The sequence below is a fragment of the Anarhichas minor genome, unplaced genomic scaffold (assembly GCF_050575085.1).
Source record: "Anarhichas minor isolate MPS153535 unplaced genomic scaffold, ASM5057508v1 ptg000133l, whole genome shotgun sequence".
In the NCBI taxonomy this organism is placed as follows: domain Eukaryota; kingdom Metazoa; phylum Chordata; class Actinopteri; order Perciformes; family Anarhichadidae; genus Anarhichas; species Anarhichas minor.
In genome coordinates this window covers 392,465-411,778 of record NW_027466579.1, presented here as the reverse complement: position 1 = coordinate 411,778, position 19,314 = coordinate 392,465, and the positions used below count along the sequence as shown (strand labels likewise).

The following is a 19,314-nucleotide window of genomic DNA, read 5'->3' as shown; positions in this document are numbered from 1 at the left end:
TGTCAAACTGATAACTAAACGGGCTGATATAGTAATATTAGTAATAATAATCAGTCTTTGTCTCTAATAATGTTCCAGATGTTTAGTTTCTGTATTTAAATTTAAAACCGGTAGAACGCAGTGATGTAATAACTTTACTGCAAATGTAATGAAACCCAAACACGTGATAAAAAGTCCTGATTATTAATATTATAACATGTTAGTGATCAATTCATTCATTTCAGGTGTTTCTCTGCTTTAACTGATGTCATGATTTTGACGGATCATCTAATAATGTACTGATCTATTATTATTATTATTATATTATTATGGTGAAAACAGTGAAAAGGTGAAGAGACACAATGCTGCCCTCTGCTGGGGAAGTCTTCACTTCTGTTTATTCAAATCAGAAAACTACAGCTGGAGTTATTTATTCTTTATATTATATATATACAATATATATATAAATACAGTATATATATATATATATGAATACAGTATATATATAAATATTCAGTATATATATTTCAAACCACGTTCTTAATTTAATGAAAAGAACCAAAAAGAAAGAATTATAAAAAGATAGATATAATGAAACTTCCCCAGTTGATTACCAACATTAAGATTATTATAAGAACTTTCATGAATTTATTTTTAAATATGCAAATGAGGCATTATGTAATAGTAACCTTCGTTGAATTTAGGAGAAATCTACAAATAGACGTAGTAAAATAAATGTTTTCATTCCACGAGGCATGAAATGTGTTGTTTTTTTAGTTTAAATGGTTTAATAACATCCAGACGGTTAAGACACTCCTGAATGTTTGAGAGAACAATCTTTACTTTGATCATAAGTTTAAATGTGTAAATGAACTACAACACCTACGAGAATATGTTGGAAATAAAGCAAAGAAATACAGGAAAGTGTTGCATTTTAATCTCATATCTTCATGTTTTTCTGTTTCTTTTTGGGGGAAATTGTCTCGTTGAAGAATCCCAGAAACACACGATCAGATTCATGAAACATTTATTTACAGGAAGTAAATATCAACATTTATTAAAAAAACAAAAAAAAAAAAACTATTTAAAAAGTCTCAATATATATTTACATCCATTTCATTTTAAAACATAATAAAAGTGATACATGTATTTAAAGCGTTCTCAGTGTTCTTTTCTCTCTTTTCTTTTTTCCCGTCGTCGCTCACAGACGACGGCAGTTTTTGTCCGGTCGACACTTTCTGGTTGATTGTCCAGCAGCGTTGTAAACAAGTGCTTCAGCAGAAGCTTCCAGGAGCTTTAAGAGCAGAATAAAAGCCTCGGGGCGAGGCTCCGGTCACAGGCGCCGGATGTTCCTCTTGCTGCGAGCGCCGCCCGGTGCGATGGGCGTGGTCTTCAGGGCGGGGGTGTGCGCTCGAGGACGCACCACCCTGCAGGGCGTGGAGCCGTGGAAGGCCTCCCGGCAGCGGGTGCAGAAGTCGAAGAGGCAGGCGGCCCGAGTGCACGTGGCCCTCTGGACCTCCGACGAGTGCGTCGCCGGAGAGCCGCAGCGTCTGCAGGGACGCAGAGACTCGTGCTGCTTCAGAGCGCTGGCGGCCTGAAACACAACATGACGGTTTGTTAAGAGTCAGAGCGCTTCAGAGGAAACAGTCACTTTAAAGTTTCTAATTTTAATAAGAAACGCTCAACATTTCATGTTTCAGGTTCTCAAATGTGAGAATCTGCTGATTTTCATTGTTTTACAGTAAAGTATGATGAAGCTAGAGCCTGAAACAGAGCTGTGTTTACAGATAAACTGTATCGCTGCTGAATATCAAAGTAAAATGTTCATTATATACAATGACCACTGGACAGCTCTAATTCATATTAATAAGCTGACCTGCAGGTATTCAGTGAAGCGGGTACACGGGGGGGTCGGTGTGCCGCCCCTCTGACAGACAGCTGGCCGTCTGATGAGTCTGCAGCTCGGGGTGGAGGAGGAGGAAGAGGATGAAGAGGGAGTACCTGAGGAGGCCAGCGCCTGCATGCAGGACAGCACCACCCGGGACACGGAGACGTCTCGAGTGAGTCCACAGCCGCTCTGTCTCAGAGAGCTGCTCGACTCCTAGAGGACGATGAAAGGAGGAAACGTTAGAGCGAGAAGACGAGGAGGAAGAGTCACATGTTTAACTAAGAACGTCTGCACGTCCACAAACAGTTTACTTTTACCATCAATCTTCAGATTGGTAGAAAACATTTTGTTCCTCCTTAATAACAAAACGAGAGTTATGTTGTGTATAATTGTCATAAAGCAGAGCGCTCTGTGAGCCACGTTGAGATCTGATATTTGACTGTTGAAATCTGTCCGACGTGTTGTTGTCTAAACGAGTCGTGTGTGTGTGTGTGTGTGTGTGTGTGTGCTCACCCTGAGCGTCTGCTCCGCTCTCCCACATCGACTCCGAGCTGCTGAGTCATCACTGATGATCCTCCTCCAGGTCCGGCTCACTTTCTTACAGCTGAGAGGAAACAAGGTGAACACACGATGAATAAAGGAAGAGAGCGAATCCTTCAACATGTTGTTCTTATTAATTCATTTCATGGTTTGTTTTTATCGTATAGATTGTTTTATTGTTCCGTTATCAGGGTTTGAATCTGACCTTGACCTCTCTGCAGTTATATTAACTCACTTTGTAAACTGTTTAAATAAAGTTATTATAATAAACTTTTTCCTCCAGACACAGAAGAGCTTTAAAGGTTTCTCTTCAATCTGAGCTCACACACGTCCTGTAGCCAGACTTTCCTTCCATCAGTGACTGATAAAGAACCCTCTGGTCTAGTCTACCTGATGAGGTCCAGGTCCCCCAGCAGGGACAGGATGTGGGTCAGGATGCTCCTCATGCTCCTCGACAGCAGACATGAAAACACGTCGACGTACTCGCGGCCCATCTGGCCTCCGATCACCCGATCCAGGAGGTGATGCTCTGCTACCTTTGTGATGATGCTCCAGTCGTACCTGAGACACACAAACACAAACGGGATTATTATTAATAACGACAGTCGTGCTTATTAAATACGACTGAAACAAGGATTCTAACATTAATCTCAGGTGTGTCTGAAGCATTAAAAAGAGTCAGACCTGAACCAGATGATCTGAGGCTTCAGTGTTTAGAACTCTCTCCCACAGGCAGAGCGATGCTTTCTGCCTCTAAACAGACACCAGGAGAACACGAACCCACCTCTTGTTCTTCTGGTAGCTCTTAGCCAGCTCCTCACACACGGCCCTCTGGAAGTTGAGAATGGGCAGGTTTGGGTCTCTGTGGCGGTCGGACGGCGTGGACGACAGCGAGAACGTCGCCGTCCTCCTCTTGTGGCGATCCACAGGAGTGTTGGAGTCCGTCCTCTCTGGACATTTGGAGGGAGAGCTCTTTGGTGATGTGGTCTTGTCTTGACGTGCAGGTTTTCCCTGTTTGTGTTCCTCCTCCTCTTCCTCCCCGTGGTGCTCATCGATCTGACTGTTGTGCAGAGACAGATACCCGCTGTCCTCAAACCGGTCGTCCACGGTCCTATCGTGCTCCCTGCCGGTGCTGTTCTCCTTGTTGTGCACCGCTCTGCTGGTGTTGTTGGACAACACTGTGGGGGCTCCTGCAGGGGGACACTGGGGTTTGATGTTGGGGGGCTCCTTCAGTGGGGACGCTTTTAGGTGTAACACCCTGGACTCTGCAGCAGCTGAGCTTTTCTCCACACCGTTAACCATGGCAGCCTCATAACGTGGGCACTTCATGATGATGGCCGTCTGACAGTCAATCATACACGCTGTGTGCACTTTGTAGGTTTCTGGATTAAAAAGGAGACAAACAAGCAGCAATAAGTTTAAGTTTAATAAGGTTTAAATGTGCAGCATGGCTTCTCTCTTCTTCTCTCATGCTAAACAGACTTATCCACCGATAAAGGAGGGCAACTAGTCCATTAATAAGATATATAATAAAGATATATCGATATTAAACTGTTATCACGAACTTTAAACACACTCAGAATCTTTTCTCCCGCATGTTTGTTTTTCAAATAATTTAATTTTGGCGCCACGCAGCTAGATTTGGCGGAAACGTGACGTGAAGATACTCGAGACTTCAGGTTTTTAGTCTTTAAATGCACAACTTATTATGTTAGTTGAGTGTTTAGTAATGATGTCATCTGTTAAAACATGTTAAATGTTAAATAACTTACAGATGACGTTACTGAGCCGCATTTACGCGCGTGCAGGCAGGAAGTAGCTTGTAACTAAGAAGCTAATTTTATTTATCTCTTACGTAACTAACGTCACATACATAGCTATACTATACATATATACATGTTAAATATACTCTGAATACAGCGTAGTTACGGTCGGTATTGTTAAGTTAGTTAACATTTAGCCCGTTGACTGACAAGCTAAACTAGCTAAGATACGCTACGCTACTAGCTAACTTTGCTACGTTACGTACGTTAACATTATTATATAAAGTGAAGACTCCTACCTTACGTTTGTTAATATCGTTATCCAAACGGCAGACTCTTAGCTTCCCTCCTTTTAGCCGCGGAGCTAACTCTGAGCTAACTGTCTCTTCCTCTTCACAGATTAAAATGCTCTGATACTGAAAACTGAGCTCAGTGTTTCTGCAGCTATTTGAAATCCGTGCGCAAAAAGACGTTAACCAATCACAGCGAAGCGGGCGTTAGTCTCTTTAAACCACCGACCAATGGGGAGCCAGGGATGTCTGCGGGTGATGACGTCAGCGCGCAGGGGAGGTGGTCTCACTGGTATTTCCCTTCCGACGGGAAACACGGACGGAATGATACATAACCTGTCATTTCTACAGGATTTAAGAGCCTGAAGCGAGTAAAACCTCAGCCGAGTTCAACATGAGGCTGCAACACATTATGAGCAGTGATATGAGCCGGGTAGTGACATTAAAACATCTAAATTATATTTATAAAGCTTTATTTTGTTAAGGGAGTGAAATACTCTTAAAAAACAGAAAATAAGTTCATATTTCACCGACACCGTTTACAGGACAGCCCTCTGTTCTGTTTCATGTTTTTAAAACGATGTGCTGTTGAAAGACTGACCATTCAGAGGACAGTTCACACCCCCACCTGGAATGTGTGAAGCGGCTCTTACGTTGAAACCAGACAGTAGTTGGGGGGGCAGGATGCTACAGCTTAGTTTGTAAACAATACTTTCAGTATTTCACTTTATGTTGTGCAATACAGGCCAAAAAATGTATGAGAAGGGGGCCACATTCTCACCAAAGTCACAACCAAACTGTAACAGGGTGTTATTTTAACATATATATATTGATGTCTAATGTACGACAGAGTGACACAGGGAGATAAGAGAACTATTTGAGGCGAGAGACCGAGCAGGTTGTGTATGAAGGGGGGGGGCTCACGTCTTTACATACCGATGTGCATAGTGCTCATTTAGTCCTGATCCCAGCATCAGTCCAATTTACAACAGTCCCCACAGACATTTAAATTACAACCACGACACATTCAGGTAAAGCGAGCAGCTGCCTGCTTTTCATAATGCTTTTTATGCACCAGTGACTTAAACAAAGACACTTAACACTTTAAAAACAGACTTATTTTACTCTTATACTGTTTGATTTTATTTATCATATCCTCTCGTACAGTTTTACAGTGAATTATGTAGAATTATGTAATTAGTATGCGTAAAATTCCTTTTGGTAATAAACTGATTCTGGATGATGAAGGATTTCCACACAAACACAAATAAGGGCATTAAATAGCAGACAAACACAATTTATGTAAATTACTAAAATAAACATAATACACAATAAAATACACCATAACTTGAGCACACTAAAAAATAAATATCTACAATATAATTAAAGGCTTTATATCCTGAAGTCAAACTTCTCCCATGTGCCAGTCTTTAGCCTGCAGTAATTTTGTCTGCAGAAGAAGACGTCTTACCGACTGCGCATGCGTGTATCATTCAACATGTCTGCGCCCTTCAGCAAGGTGGGAAACAAACGAAATCTTTATAACTAGCATTAAGAATCCGTTTTCTAGACAGTTTTCCTTCGTTATCGCCGCACCGATGTTTTCCGGTAACATGATAGATGTAACGGATTATTCGGTTGTTTGTTATTTGATTTAAAGATGATATTAGCGAGTTGTTTACTCTCTCAAATGCTCTTATTCTGGTGTATGGGTTGAAATCCAGCCCTTAATAGCAACAGCATCTTATTTTAAATATTCCGAATTAAAGTTTCCGGTTTGGTTTGTGGTTGTCGACTTCTGCAGGAATACCACACACATCTGAACCTTTATTTTATAAGTTAAAATTTCAAAATAAAGCGCTGCTTGTCGTGATACACACCCGCCGAATTCAATAATGACTTTATTAGATGCTGAATATTTCTCAATATAGCAATTGTAGCGGTACATATTTTAGTTAAACATAAAATTGTTTATTTTTTTAATGGAATTTGTCCGAATGTTCCTTCTGGACTAGAAACGTGCCAAGTCCTACCAGGGTCTGTTTGTTCTGCCACTCAGTGACTCTATGGCTTCCAGAAGAGCCGCTAACCTTCTTCCGAGAGGAAGGGAGTGCGTCTCCAGTCTGTGGGTTCAAAAACCACCAAACATCCTCAGACAAACGGTCTCATTTCTCCACCACTGTCACAATCACTGTGGCAGAACCACGAGAACTCTTCACACCGGCACGCCTTTGACGGTGGCCAAGCTGCTGTCGGTGGATGAGCTGTTTGCCAAAAGGTCTCTGCAGGAACACCTGAAGAAGGTGGAGACGGAGTACAGTGAGTGTCTGAGAGCGGCCAGCAGCGGTGGTGGTGGTGGTGGTGGTGTGACAGAGCAGCACTGTGAGGACGAGCTGAGGGCCAAGAGGACCAGAGTGTCTCTGCTGGCTCCTCTCATCCAGAGCATCAGAGAGCTGGACACCAAAGAGAGAGAGACGGCTGAGACGGAGACGCTGCTGAGAGGTGAGACACAAACACACGAGGAGGAGGAGGAGGAGGAGGAGGAGGAGGAGGAGTATAAACTTTCTGACGATGGAGAGATAATCCTCATATCACTCTACTTCACTTTACTGTGTTTTCTTTTTCCCTGAAGATGAAGACGCGGCTCTGAGAGAACTGGCCGAGCTGGAACATGAAGGATGTCTGCAAGATATTCAAGATCTCAGACAGAAGGTACAACTGTAACTCCTCACTTTGACGGCCTTCAGATGTTCATCACATTCATGCTGTTTTACCCTTCTTCTCTGATCAGATCCTGGAGCTGCTGCTGCCGGAGGAGGAGGCGGATCTGAGCGACCTGGTCCTGGAGGTGACAGCTGGGGTCGGAGGTCAGGAGGCCATGCTGTTCACTGATGAGGTGTGAACGTGCTTCACGATCACATTCACTACTTTTCAACAGTTTCTGTTTTAAAGAGTCGCCTCATATAATAAATAATAATAAAAAAGGAACAAAGAGGGATTTGAAGAAGAGGAGCGATGAAGCATCGTCTGTGTATTTACCACTCGTCTGGTCTCCCCTGAAGGTGTTCGACATGTACCAGGGCTACGCTCAGCACCACGGCTGGTCCTTCGACGTCCTGGAGCACATGACCAGCGAAATAGGTCAGAGGTCACGCACACTCCTGATTATAGGGTTAAAGGTCGGTATCGTCGTGGTGGATGTCTGAAAACCTTTAGAACAACAGCGTTTATTTTCAGGAATGTCGCCACAGACACCCAGTTTATATATTGTAATACTTTTATCCGTGTCTGTTAGACTTAACAGACAGTTATTGAGATGAAAAACTTTGTTCTTGCTTCTAGCATTTAGGGGGACTTATTGGCAGAGATGGACTAAAATATGAATACATATGTTTTCATTAGTGTATAATCACGTAGAACTGAGAATCGTGTCTTCTTTATCTTAGAATGAGCCCTTCATGTTTCTACAGTAGCCCAGAAGGGACAAACCAAACACTGGCTCTAGAGAGAGACTTTCACGTTGTTACCAGCTTCTGAAAAATCAAAGTCAAAGCTTCATGTGTTAAAGCTGCATTCTCTCTGGTGTCCACCAGGGGGCGACTCCTCTGGTTGTATAGAAGTCTATGAGAAAATGACTCTACTTCTCTCTTGATTTATTACCTCAGTAAACATTGTAAACATGAGTTTATGGTCTCAATCTCCAGTTTCAAGTCTTCTTCAATACAGCATGATGTTCATTTAGTACATTATGGTCCATTTAGAGTCACACAGACCATAAAGCAGGGGATGCTTTAGGGCGGGGCTACACAGTGATTGACAGGTCTCTACCAGAGACGTACACGGTGTCTCTACGTCACTCCTCCTCAGTCCAGATATGGTCACTTCCTGTTCACTGGTTGCTAAATAAACAAGATGGCGACGGCCAAAAAGACAAAATCGAGGCTTCAAAGCATCCACAAACCGATGAGAGACGTCACGACGACTATGTCCACTTCTTATATACAGTCTGTGATAGTTATGTTACTTAAAGGCCGTAGTTCTCCGTCATTCTTGGAAAGGGAGTATTCAGTTGGATGTAATTTAGATGTGTGTGTGTGTGTGTGTGTGTGTGTGTGTGTGTGTGTGTGTGTGTGTGTGTGTGTGTGTGTGTGTGTGTGTGTGTGTGTGTGTGTGTGTGTGTGTGTGTGTGTGTGTGTGTGTGTGTGTGTGTGTGTGTGTGTGTGTGTGTGTGTGTGTGTTATTTCTATCACTATTTCAATAACTGACTTCAAACACAAGGCGGAGCTCTTCCAGAAAGTGAAAAGGAGACAGCAGAGCAGACCCAGTTAGAGTCTCTCTAACCTCCAGTCGACAGTAACGTCTCCGTGTTGGTGCTCAGGTGGACTACGTCACGCCTCGGCCAGCGTCAGCGGCCCTCAGAGCTACAAGAGGATGAAGTTTGAGGCCGGAGTCCATCGGGTTCAGAGGGTTCCCAGGACCGAGAAACAGGGCAGGATGCACACCAGCACCATGACGGTGGCTGTGCTGCCCCAACCCACGGAGGTAACAGTCATTAAACAACAAAACAAACACGTTTTATTATCATCTGACCTTTATTTAACCAGGCGAGTCACTGAGAACACTTCTTCTTCTTTTTGTTGTCAAATCCTTCGTGCACTCTCGACCTGCTCATGCAGCATTTTGATACAAATAAATATAAAAACAAGTTCTATATTTGTGGCAGTTGTTGCTTAATCTGTGTTTCATGAAAATCATGTAAATGAGCGGTTAAATCTGAAAGAAGGTCTTTTATTTTGTCTCATTGTAGCTCTTTCAGCGTTCCTCCTTTGAACACTGATATCTGTATCAGAGTTTGTTCATTGAGATGTTTGTGTTCCTCTCAGATCTCTTTCACCATAAACTCCAAAGACCTGAGGATAGAAACCAAGAGAGCGAGTGGAGCTGGAGGTCAACATGTCAACACCACAGACAGTGCGGTCCGGATCGTCCATCTGCCGACAGGTCCGTCTTTCTCCTGAGAGCGGAGGGGAGTTCAGCTGCCCTCATAAGAATAGTGCTTTAATACTGTGTGTGTGTGTGTGTGTGTGTGTGTGTGTGTGTGTGTTTGTTAGGCGTGGTGGCAGAGTGCCAACAGGAACGCTCACAGATAAAGAACAAAGAGAAGGCCATGAAGGCTCTGAGAGCAAAACTGTACGGAATGAAGCTGGAGGAGGAGACGAGCCGACGCTACAACCAGCGTAAAGTACAGGTGGAGACATTTAATGTGACGTAAAGTACAGGTGGAGACATTTAATGTGACGTAAAGTACAGGTGGAGACATTTAATGAGATGTAAAGTACAGGTGGAGACATTTAATGAGATGTAAAGTACAGGTGGAGACATTTAATGTGACGTAAAGTACAGGTGGAGACATTTAATGTCATGTAAAGTACAGGTGGAGACATTTAATGAGATGTAAAGTACAGGTGGAGACATTTAATGTGACGTAAAGTACAGGTGGAGACATTTAATGAGATGTAAAGTACAGGTGGAGACATTTAATGAGATGTAAAGTACAGGTGGAGACATTTAATGTGACGTAAAGTACAGGTGGAGACATTTAATGTGACGTAAAGTACAGGTGGAGACATTTAATGTGACGTAAAGTACAGGTGGAGACATTTAATGTGACGTAAAGTACAGGTGGAGACATTTAATGTGACGTAAAGTACAGGTGGAGACATTTAATGTCAGGTAAAGTACAGGTGGAGACATTTAATGAGATGTAAAGTACAGGTGGAGACATTTAATGTGACGTAAAGTACAGGTGGAGACATTTAATGTGACGTAAAGTACAGGTGGAGACATTTAATGTGACGTAAAGTACAGGTGGAGACATTTAATGTGACGTAAAGTACAGGTGGAGACATTTAATGTGACGTAAAGTACAGGTGGAGACATTTAATGTCAGGTAAAGTACAGGTGGAGACATTTAATGTCATGTAAAGTACAGGTGGAGACATTTAATGTCATGTAAAGTACAGGTGGAGACATTTAATGAGATGTAAAGTACAGGTGGAGACATTTAATGTGACGTAAAGTACAGGTGGAGACATTTAATGTCAGGTAAAGTACAGGTGGAGACATTTAATGTGACGTAAAGTACAGGTGGAGACATTTAATGTGACGTAAAGTACAGGTGGAGACATTTAATGTGACGTAAAGTACAGGTGGAGACATTTAATGTGACGTAAAGTACAGGTGGAGACATTTAATGTGACGTAAAGTACAGGTGGAGACATTTAATGTGACGTAAAGTACAGGTGGAGACATTTAATGTGACGTAAAGTACAGGTGGAGACATTTAATGTGACGTAAAGTACAGGTGGAGACATTTAATGTGACGTAAAGTACAGGTGGAGACATTTAATGTCAGGTAAAGTACAGGTGGAGACATTTAATGAGATGTAAAGTACAGGTGGAGACATTTAATGTGACGTAAAGTACAGGTGGAGACATTTAATGTGACGTAAAGTACAGGTGGAGACATTTAATGTGACGTAAAGTACAGGTGGAGACATTTAATGTGACGTAAAGTACAGGTGGAGACATTTAATGTGACGTAAAGTACAGGTGGAGACATTTAATGTCAGGTAAAGTACAGGTGGAGACATTTAATGTCATGTAAAGTACAGGTGGAGACATTTAATGTCATGTAAAGTACAGGTGGAGACATTTAATGTCATGTAAAGTACAGGTGGAGACATTTAATGTCATGTAAAGTACAGGTGGAGAAATTTAATGAGATGTAAAGTACAGGTGGAGACATTTAATGCGACGTAAAGTACAGGTGGAGACATTTAATGTCATGTAAAGTACAGGTGGAGACATTTAATGTCATGTAAAGTACAGGTGGAGACATTTAATGCGACGTAAAGTACAGGTGGAGACATTTAATGCGACGTAAAGTACAGTTGGAGACATTTAATGCGACGTAAAGTACAGGTGGAGACATTTAATGCGACGTAAAGTACAGGTGGAGACATTTAATGTCATGTAAAGTACAGGTGGAGACATTTAATGAGATGTAAAGTACAGGTGGAGACATTTAATGCGACGTAAAGTACAGGTGGAGACATTTAATGTGACGTAAAGTACAGGTGGAGACATTTAATGCGACGTAAAGTACAGGTGGAGACATTTAATGTGATGTAAAGTACAGGTGGAGACATTTAATGTCATGTAAAGTACAGGTGGAGACATTTAATGTGATGTAAAGTACAGGTGGAGACATTTAATGAGATGTAAAGTACAGGTGGAGACATTTAATGCGACGTAAAGTACAGGTGGAGACATTTAATGAGATGTAAAGTACAGGCGGAGACATTTAATGTGACGTAAAGTACAGGTGGAGACATTTAATGAGATGTAAAGTACAGGTGGAGACATTTAATGAGATGTAAAGTACAGGTGGAGACATTTAATGTGACGTAAAGTACAGGTGGAGACATTTAATGAGATGTAAAGTACAGGTGGAGACATTTAATGTGATGTAAAGTACAGGTGGAGACATTTAATGAGACGTAAAGTACAGGTGGAGACATTTAATGAGATGTAAATACAGGTGGAGACATTTAATGTGACGTAAAGTACAGGTGGAGACATTTAATGAGATGTAAAGTACAGGTAGAGACATTTAATGTCATGTAAAGTACAGGTGGAGACATTTAATGTGACGTAAAGTACAGGTGGAGACATTTAATGTGACGTAAAGTACAGGTGGAGACATTTAATGAGATGTAAAGTACAGGTGGAGACATTTAATGAGATGTAAAGTACAGGTAGAGACATTTAATGTCATGTAAAGTACAGGTGGAGACATTTAATGTGACGTAAAGTACAGGTGGAGACATTTAATGTGACGTAAAGTACAGGTGGAGACATTTAATGAGATGTAAAGTACAGGTAGAGACATTTAATGTCATGTAAAGTACAGGTGGAGACATTTAATGTGACGTAAAGTACAGGTGGAGACATTTAATGTGACGTAAAGTACAGGTGGAGACATTTAATGTGACGTAAAGTACAGGTGGAGACATTTAATGTCATGTAAAGTACAGGTGGAGACATTTAATGTGACGTAAAGTACAGGTGGAGACATTTAATGAGATGTAAAGTACAGGTGGAGACATTTAATGAGACGTAAAGTACAGGTGGAGACATTTAATGTGACGTAAAGTACAGGTGGAGACATTTAATGTGACGTAAAGTACAGGTGGAGACATTTAATGAGATGTAAATACAGGTGGAGACATTTAATGTGACGTAAAGTACAGGTGGAGACATTTAATGAGATGTAAAGTACAGGTAGAGACATTTAATGTCATGTAAAGTACAGGTGGAGACATTTAATGTGACGTAAAGTACAGGTGGAGACATTTAATGTGACGTAAAGTACAGGTGGAGACATTTAATGTGACGTAAAGTACAGGTGGAGACATTTAATGAGACGTAAAGTACAGGTGGAGACATTTAATGTGACGTAAAGTACAGGTGGAGACATTTAATGTGACGTAAAGTACAGGTGGAGACATTTAATGTCATGTAAAGTACAGGTGGAGACATTTAATGTGACGTAAAGTACAGGTGGAGACATTTAATGTCATGTAAAGTACAGGTGGAGACATTTAATGCGACGTAAAGTACAGGTGGAGACATTTAATGTGACGTAAAGTACAGGTGGAGACATTTAATGCGACGTAAAGTACAGGTGGAGACATTTAATGTGACGTAAAGTACAGGTGGAGACATTTAATGTGATGTAAAGTACAGGTGGAGACATTTTATGTGACGTAAAGTACAGGTGGAGACATTTAATGTGATGTAAAGTACAGGTGGAGACATTTAATGAGATGTAAAGTACAGGTGGAGACATTTAATGCGACGTAAAGTACAGGTGGAGACATTTAATGAGATGTAAAGTACAGGCGGAGACATTTAATGTGACGTAAAGTACAGGTGGAGACATTTAATGAGATGTAAAGTACAGGTGGAGACATTTAATGAGATGTAAAGTACAGGTGGAGACATTTAATGTGACGTAAAGTACAGGTGGAGACATTTAATGAGATGTAAAGTACAGGTGGAGACATTTAATGTGATGTAAAGTACAGGTGGAGACATTTAATGAGACGTAAAGTACAGGTAGAGACATTTAATGTGACGTAAAGTACAGGTGGAGACATTTAATGAGATGTAAATACAGGTGGAGACATTTAATGTGACGTAAAGTACAGGTGGAGACATTTAATGAGATGTAAAGTACAGGTAGAGACATTTAATGTCATGTAAAGTACAGGTGGAGACATTTAATGTGACGTAAAGTACAGGTGGAGACATTTAATGTCATGTAAAGTACAGGTGGAGACATTTAATGTGACGTAAAGTACAGGTGGAGACATTTAATGAGATGTAAAGTACAGGTGGAGACATTTAATGAGACGTAAAGTACAGGTGGAGACATTTAATGTGACGTAAAGTACAGGTGGAGACATTTAATGTGACGTAAAGTACAGGTGGAGACATTTAATGAGATGTAAATACAGGTGGAGACATTTAATGTGACGTAAAGTACAGGTGGAGACATTTAATGAGATGTAAAGTACAGGTAGAGACATTTAATGTCATGTAAAGTACAGGTGGAGACATTTAATGTGACGTAAAGTACAGGTGGAGACATTTAATGTGACGTAAAGTACAGGTGGAGACATTTAATGTGACGTAAAGTACAGGTGGAGACATTTAATGAGACGTAAAGTACAGGTGGAGACATTTAATGTGACGTAAAGTACAGGTGGAGACATTTAATGTGACGTAAAGTACAGGTGGAGACATTTAATGTCATGTAAAGTACAGGTGGAGACATTTAATGTGACGTAAAGTACAGGTGGAGACATTTAATGTCATGTAAAGTACAGGTGGAGACATTTAATGAGATGTAAAGTACAGGTGGAGACATTTAATGAGATGTAAAGTACAGGTGGAGACATTTAATGTGATGTAAAGTACAGGTGGAGACATTTAATGTGACGTAAAGTACAGGTGGAGACATTTAATGTCATGTAAAGTACAGGTGGAGACATTTAATGTGATGTAAAGTACAGGTGGAGACATTTAATGTCATGTAAAGTACAGGTGGAGACATTTAATGTCATGTAAAGTACAGGTGGAGACATTTAATGTGACGTAAAGTACAGGTGGAGACATTTAATGCGACGTAAAGTACAGGTGGAGACATTTAATGCGACGTAAAGTACAGTTGGAGACATTTAATGCGACGTAAAGTACAGGTGGAGACATTTAATGAGATGTAAAGTACAGGTGGAGACATTTAATGCGACGTAAAGTACAGGTGGAGACATTTAATGAGATGTAAAGTACAGGTGGAGACATTTAATGAGATGTAAAGTACAGGTGGAGACATTTAATGCGACGTAAAGTACAGGTGGAGACATTTAATGCGACGTAAAGTACAGGTGGAGACATTTAATGCGACGTAAAGTACAGGTGGAGACATTTAATGCGACGTAAAGTACAGGTGGAGACATTTAATGCGACGTAAAGTACAGGTGGAGACATTTAATGAGATGTAAAGTACAGGTGGAGACATTTAATGTGACGTAAAGTACAGGTGGAGACATTTAATGAGATGTAAAGTACAGGTGGAGACATTTAATGAGACGTAAAGTACAGGTGGAGACATTTAATGTGACGTAAAGTACAGGTGGAGACATTTAATGTCATGTAAAGTACAGGTGGAGACATTTAATGAGATGTAAAGTACAGGTGGAGACATTTAATGTGACGTAAAGTACAGGTGGAGACATTTAATGTGATGTAAAGTACAGGTGGAGACATTTAATGAGATGTAAAGTACAGGTGGAGACATTTAATGTCATGTAAAGTACAGGTGGAGACATTTAATGAGATGTAAAGTACAGGTGGAGACATTTAATGTGATGTAAAGTACAGGTGGAGACATTTAATGTGATGTAAAGTACAGGTGGAGACATTTAATGTGACGTAAAGTACAGGTGGAGACATTTAATGAGATGTAAAGTACAGGTGGAGACATTTAATGAGATGTAAAGTACAGGTGGAGACATTTAACTCAACACTATTCCTCCTCCTCCTCCTCCTCTTCCTCCTCCAGATTGGCACTAAAGGCCGCTCAGAGAAGATCAGAACCTATAACTTCTCCCAGGACCGTGTGACGGACCACCGGATCGGCATGACGGTTCACGACATCAGGAGCTTCCTGCTGGGGGAGGAGCTGCTGGACCAGATGAACTCCTCTCTGCAGGAGGTCTCCAACCAGGAGACGCTGGAGGAGCTGCTGGGAGAAAACCAGCAGGACGGCTCGTGAGTCTGGAAGAGAAACCTCCTGTTCAGCACCGTGATATCAGGAGTTTACTGAAGAGAAGGGCCACGAGGGACTAAAAGAGGACCACGTCTGAGTTCTTCTGGCAGAAACATAAACCCTGTAGTTCATACGCATGTTTATAAATCATCTGAAAGTCTGAATCAGGTTTGTGTTCTCTTGTGTTCTGGAGGTAACATTAGTGTTAACTATCCTCTCTACAAAGACACCAGACTCCATTCACAAAAACAGTGATTGGACCTCTCAGAACACATGAGTTGCTGGTCTACTGCTGCCTCTGTAACACAATAAATACTGATCTTAATGAAGTGGTGAAGTTTCATAGTGATATCTGTGAGTTCATGTTGTGACTCTATTCACCTGTAGAGTCTTCTTAATGTGAGTGATGAAGTGGTGAAGTTTCATGGTGATATCTGTGAGGTCATGTTGTGACTCTATTCACCTGTAGAGTCTTCTTAATGTGAGTGATGAAGTGGTGAAGTTTCATGGTGATGTCTATGAGGTCATGTTGTGACTCTATTCACCTGAAGAGTCTCTTAATGTGAGTGATGAAGTGGTGAAGTTTGATGGTGATATCTGTGAGTTCATGTTGTGACTCTATTCACCTGTAGAGTCTTCTTAATGTGAGTGATGAAGTGGTGAAGTTTCATGGTGATATCTGTGAGTTCATGTTGTGACTCTATTCACCTGTAGAGTCTTCTTAATGTGAGTGATGAAGTGGTGAAGTTTCATGGTGATGTCTATGAGGTCATGTTGTGACTCTATTCACCTGTAGAGTCTTCTTAATGTGAGTGATGAAGTGGTGAAGTGTGATGGTGATATCTGTGAGGTCATGTTGTGACTCTATTCACCTGTAGAGTCTTCTTAATGTGAGTGATGAAGTGGTGAAGTTTGATGGTGATATCTGTGAGTTCATGTTGTGACTCTATTCACCTGTAGTCTTCTTAATGTGAGTGATGAAGTGGTGAAGTTTGATGGTGATATCTGTGAGTTCATGTTGTGACTCTATTCACCTGTAGAGTCTTCTTAATGTGAGTGATGAAGTGGTGAAGTTTGATGGTGATATCTATGAGTTCATGTTGTGACTCTATTCACCTGTAGAGTCTTCTTAATGTGAGTGATGAAGTGGTGAAGTTTGATGGTGATATCTGTGAGTTCATGTTGTGACTCTATTCACCTGTAGAGTCTTCTTAATGTGAGTGATGAAGTGGTGAAGTTTGATCGTGATATCTGTGAGTTCATGTTGTGACTCTATTCACCTGTAGAGTCTTCTTAATGTGAGTGATGAAGTGGTGAAGTTTGATGGTGATATCTGTGAGTTCATGTTGTGACTCTATTCACCTGTAGAGTCTTCTTAATGTGAGTGATGAAGTGGTGAAGTTTGATGGTGATATCTATGAGTTCATGTTGTGACCCTATTCACCTGTAGAGTCTTCTTAATGTGAGTGATGAAGTGGTGAAGTTTCATGGTGATGTCTGTGAGTTCATGTTGTGACCCTATTCACCTGTAGAGTCTTCTTAATGTGAGTGATGAAGTGGTGAAGTTTGATGGTGATATCTGTGAGTTCATGTTGTGACTCTATTCACCTGTAGAGTCTTCTTAATGTGAGTGATGAAGTGGTGAAGTTTGATGGTGATATCTATGAGTTCATGTTGTGACCCTATTCACCTGTAGAGTCTTCTTAATGTGAGTGATGAAGTGGTGAAGTTTCATGGTGATGTCTGTGAGTTCATGTTGTGACCCTATTCACCTGTAGAGTCTTCTTAATGTGAGTGATGAAGTGGTGAAGTTTCATGGTGATGTCTGTGAGTTCATGTTGTGACCCTATTCACCTGTAGAGTCTCTTAATGTGAGTGATGAAGTGGTGAAGTTTCATGGTGATATCTGTGAGTTCATGTTGTGACCCTATTCACCTGTAGAGTCTTCTTAATGTGAGTGATGAAGTGGTGAAGTTTCATGGTGATGTCTGTGAGTTCATGTTGTGACCCTATTCACCTGTAGAGTCTTCTTAATGTGAGTGATGAAGTGGTGAAGTTTCATGGTGATGTCTGTGAGTTCATGTTGTGACCCTATTCACCTGTAGAGTCTTCTTAATGTGAGTGATGAAGTGGTGAAGTTTCATGGTGATGTCTGTGAGTTCATGTTGTGACCCTATTCACCTGTAGAGTCTTCTTAATGTGAGTGATGAAGTGGTGAAGTTTCATGGTGATATCTGTGAGTTCATGTTGTGACCCTATTCACCTGTAGAGTCTTCTTAATGTGAGTGATGAAGTGGTGAAGTTTCATGGTGATGTCTGTGAGTTCATGTTGTGACCCTATTCACCTGTAGAGTCTTCTTAATGTGAGTGATGAAGTGGTGAAGTTTCATGGTGATGTCTGTGAGTTCATGTTGTGACCCTATTCACCTGTAGAGTCTTCTTAATGTGAGTGATGAAGTGGTGAAGTTTCATGGTGATGTCTGTGAGTTCATGTTGTGACTCTATTCACCTGTAGAGTCTCTTAATGTGAGTGATGAAGTGGTGAAGTTTCATGGTGATATCTGTGAGTTCATGTTGTGACCCTATTCACCTGTAGAGTCCTCTTAATGTGAGTGATGAAGTGGTGAAGTTTGATGGTGATATCTGTGAGTTCATGTTGTGACTCTATTCACCTGTAGAGTCTTCTTAATGTGAGTGATGAAGTGGTGAAGTTTGATGGTGATATCTATGAGTTCATGTTGTGACCCTATTCACCTGTAGAGTCTTCTTAATGTGAGTGATGAAGTGGTGAAGTTTCATGGTGATGTCTGTGAGTTCATGTTGTGACCCTATTCACCTGTAGAGTCTTCTTAATGTGAGTGATGAAGTGGTGAAGTTTCATGGTGATGTCTGTGAGTTCATGTTGTGACCCTATTCACCTGTAGAGTCTTCTTAATGTGAGTGATGAAGTGGTGAAGTTTCATGGTGATGTCTGTGAGTTCATGTTGTGACTCTATTCACCTGTAGAGTCTCTTAATGTGAGTGATGAAGTGGTGAAGTTTCATGGTGATATCTGTGAGTTCATGTTGTGACTCTATTCACCTGTAGAGTCTCTTAATGTGAGTGATGAAGTGGTGAAGTTTCATGGTGATATCTGTGAGTTCATGTTGTGACTCTATTCACCTGTAGAGTCTTCTTAATGTGAGTGATGAAGTGGTGAAGTTTCATGGTGATATCTGTGAGTTCATGTGTTCACCTGTAGAGTCTCTAAATGTCTGTAATGTAACTAAACGTCTCTTTAAAGGACGTTTCCTCTCAATGAGTTTGTTCTCAGACTCTGATGATAAATCTCCACTTCAGCAGCTCTTACATTCACCAAACTTCACTCTTTCATTCCTCTCTGTGTGCTGAAGGTTCACACAGAGGGGTTTGTTCACTCATCACTCACTCACTCATTTATACATTTATTAATAAAAC

The 19,314-nt window shown here is 41.1% G+C and overlaps 2 protein-coding genes across 3 annotated transcripts; one reads left to right on the top strand and one right to left on the bottom strand.

Moving 5' to 3' along the window:
• Positions 1-864: 864 nt before the first annotated feature.
• Positions 865-4,560, bottom strand: fbxo5 (F-box protein 5). The gene is made up of 6 exons (XM_076083468.1): positions 4,470-4,560; positions 3,192-3,789; positions 2,798-2,968; positions 2,381-2,471; positions 1,856-2,080; positions 865-1,573 (listed from the first exon to the last, which is right to left on the bottom strand). The coding sequence occupies exons 2-6, from the start codon at positions 3,761-3,763 to the stop codon at positions 1,313-1,315; spliced, it is 1,320 nt and encodes a 439-aa protein (XP_075939583.1). The 5' UTR covers positions 3,764-3,789; positions 4,470-4,560; the 3' UTR covers positions 865-1,312.
• A 1,415-nt stretch (positions 4,561-5,975) lies between these two features.
• mtrf1l (mitochondrial translational release factor 1-like) lies at positions 5,976-16,173 on the top strand. Of its 2 annotated transcripts, none has more exons than XM_076083454.1 (8): positions 5,976-6,962; positions 7,093-7,172; positions 7,252-7,356; positions 7,523-7,601; positions 8,839-9,002; positions 9,344-9,461; positions 9,572-9,708; positions 15,652-16,173. In XM_076083454.1, the coding sequence occupies exons 1-8, from the start codon at positions 6,527-6,529 to the stop codon at positions 15,862-15,864; spliced, it is 1,332 nt and encodes a 443-aa protein (XP_075939569.1). In that variant the 5' UTR covers positions 5,976-6,526; the 3' UTR covers positions 15,865-16,173. The 2 variants fall into 2 exon arrangements, with proteins under 2 accessions (XP_075939569.1, XP_075939570.1); XM_076083455.1 differs by having other exon boundaries at positions 9,572-9,697; positions 15,652-15,794.
• The last annotated feature ends 3,141 nt before the right edge of the window (positions 16,174-19,314 follow it).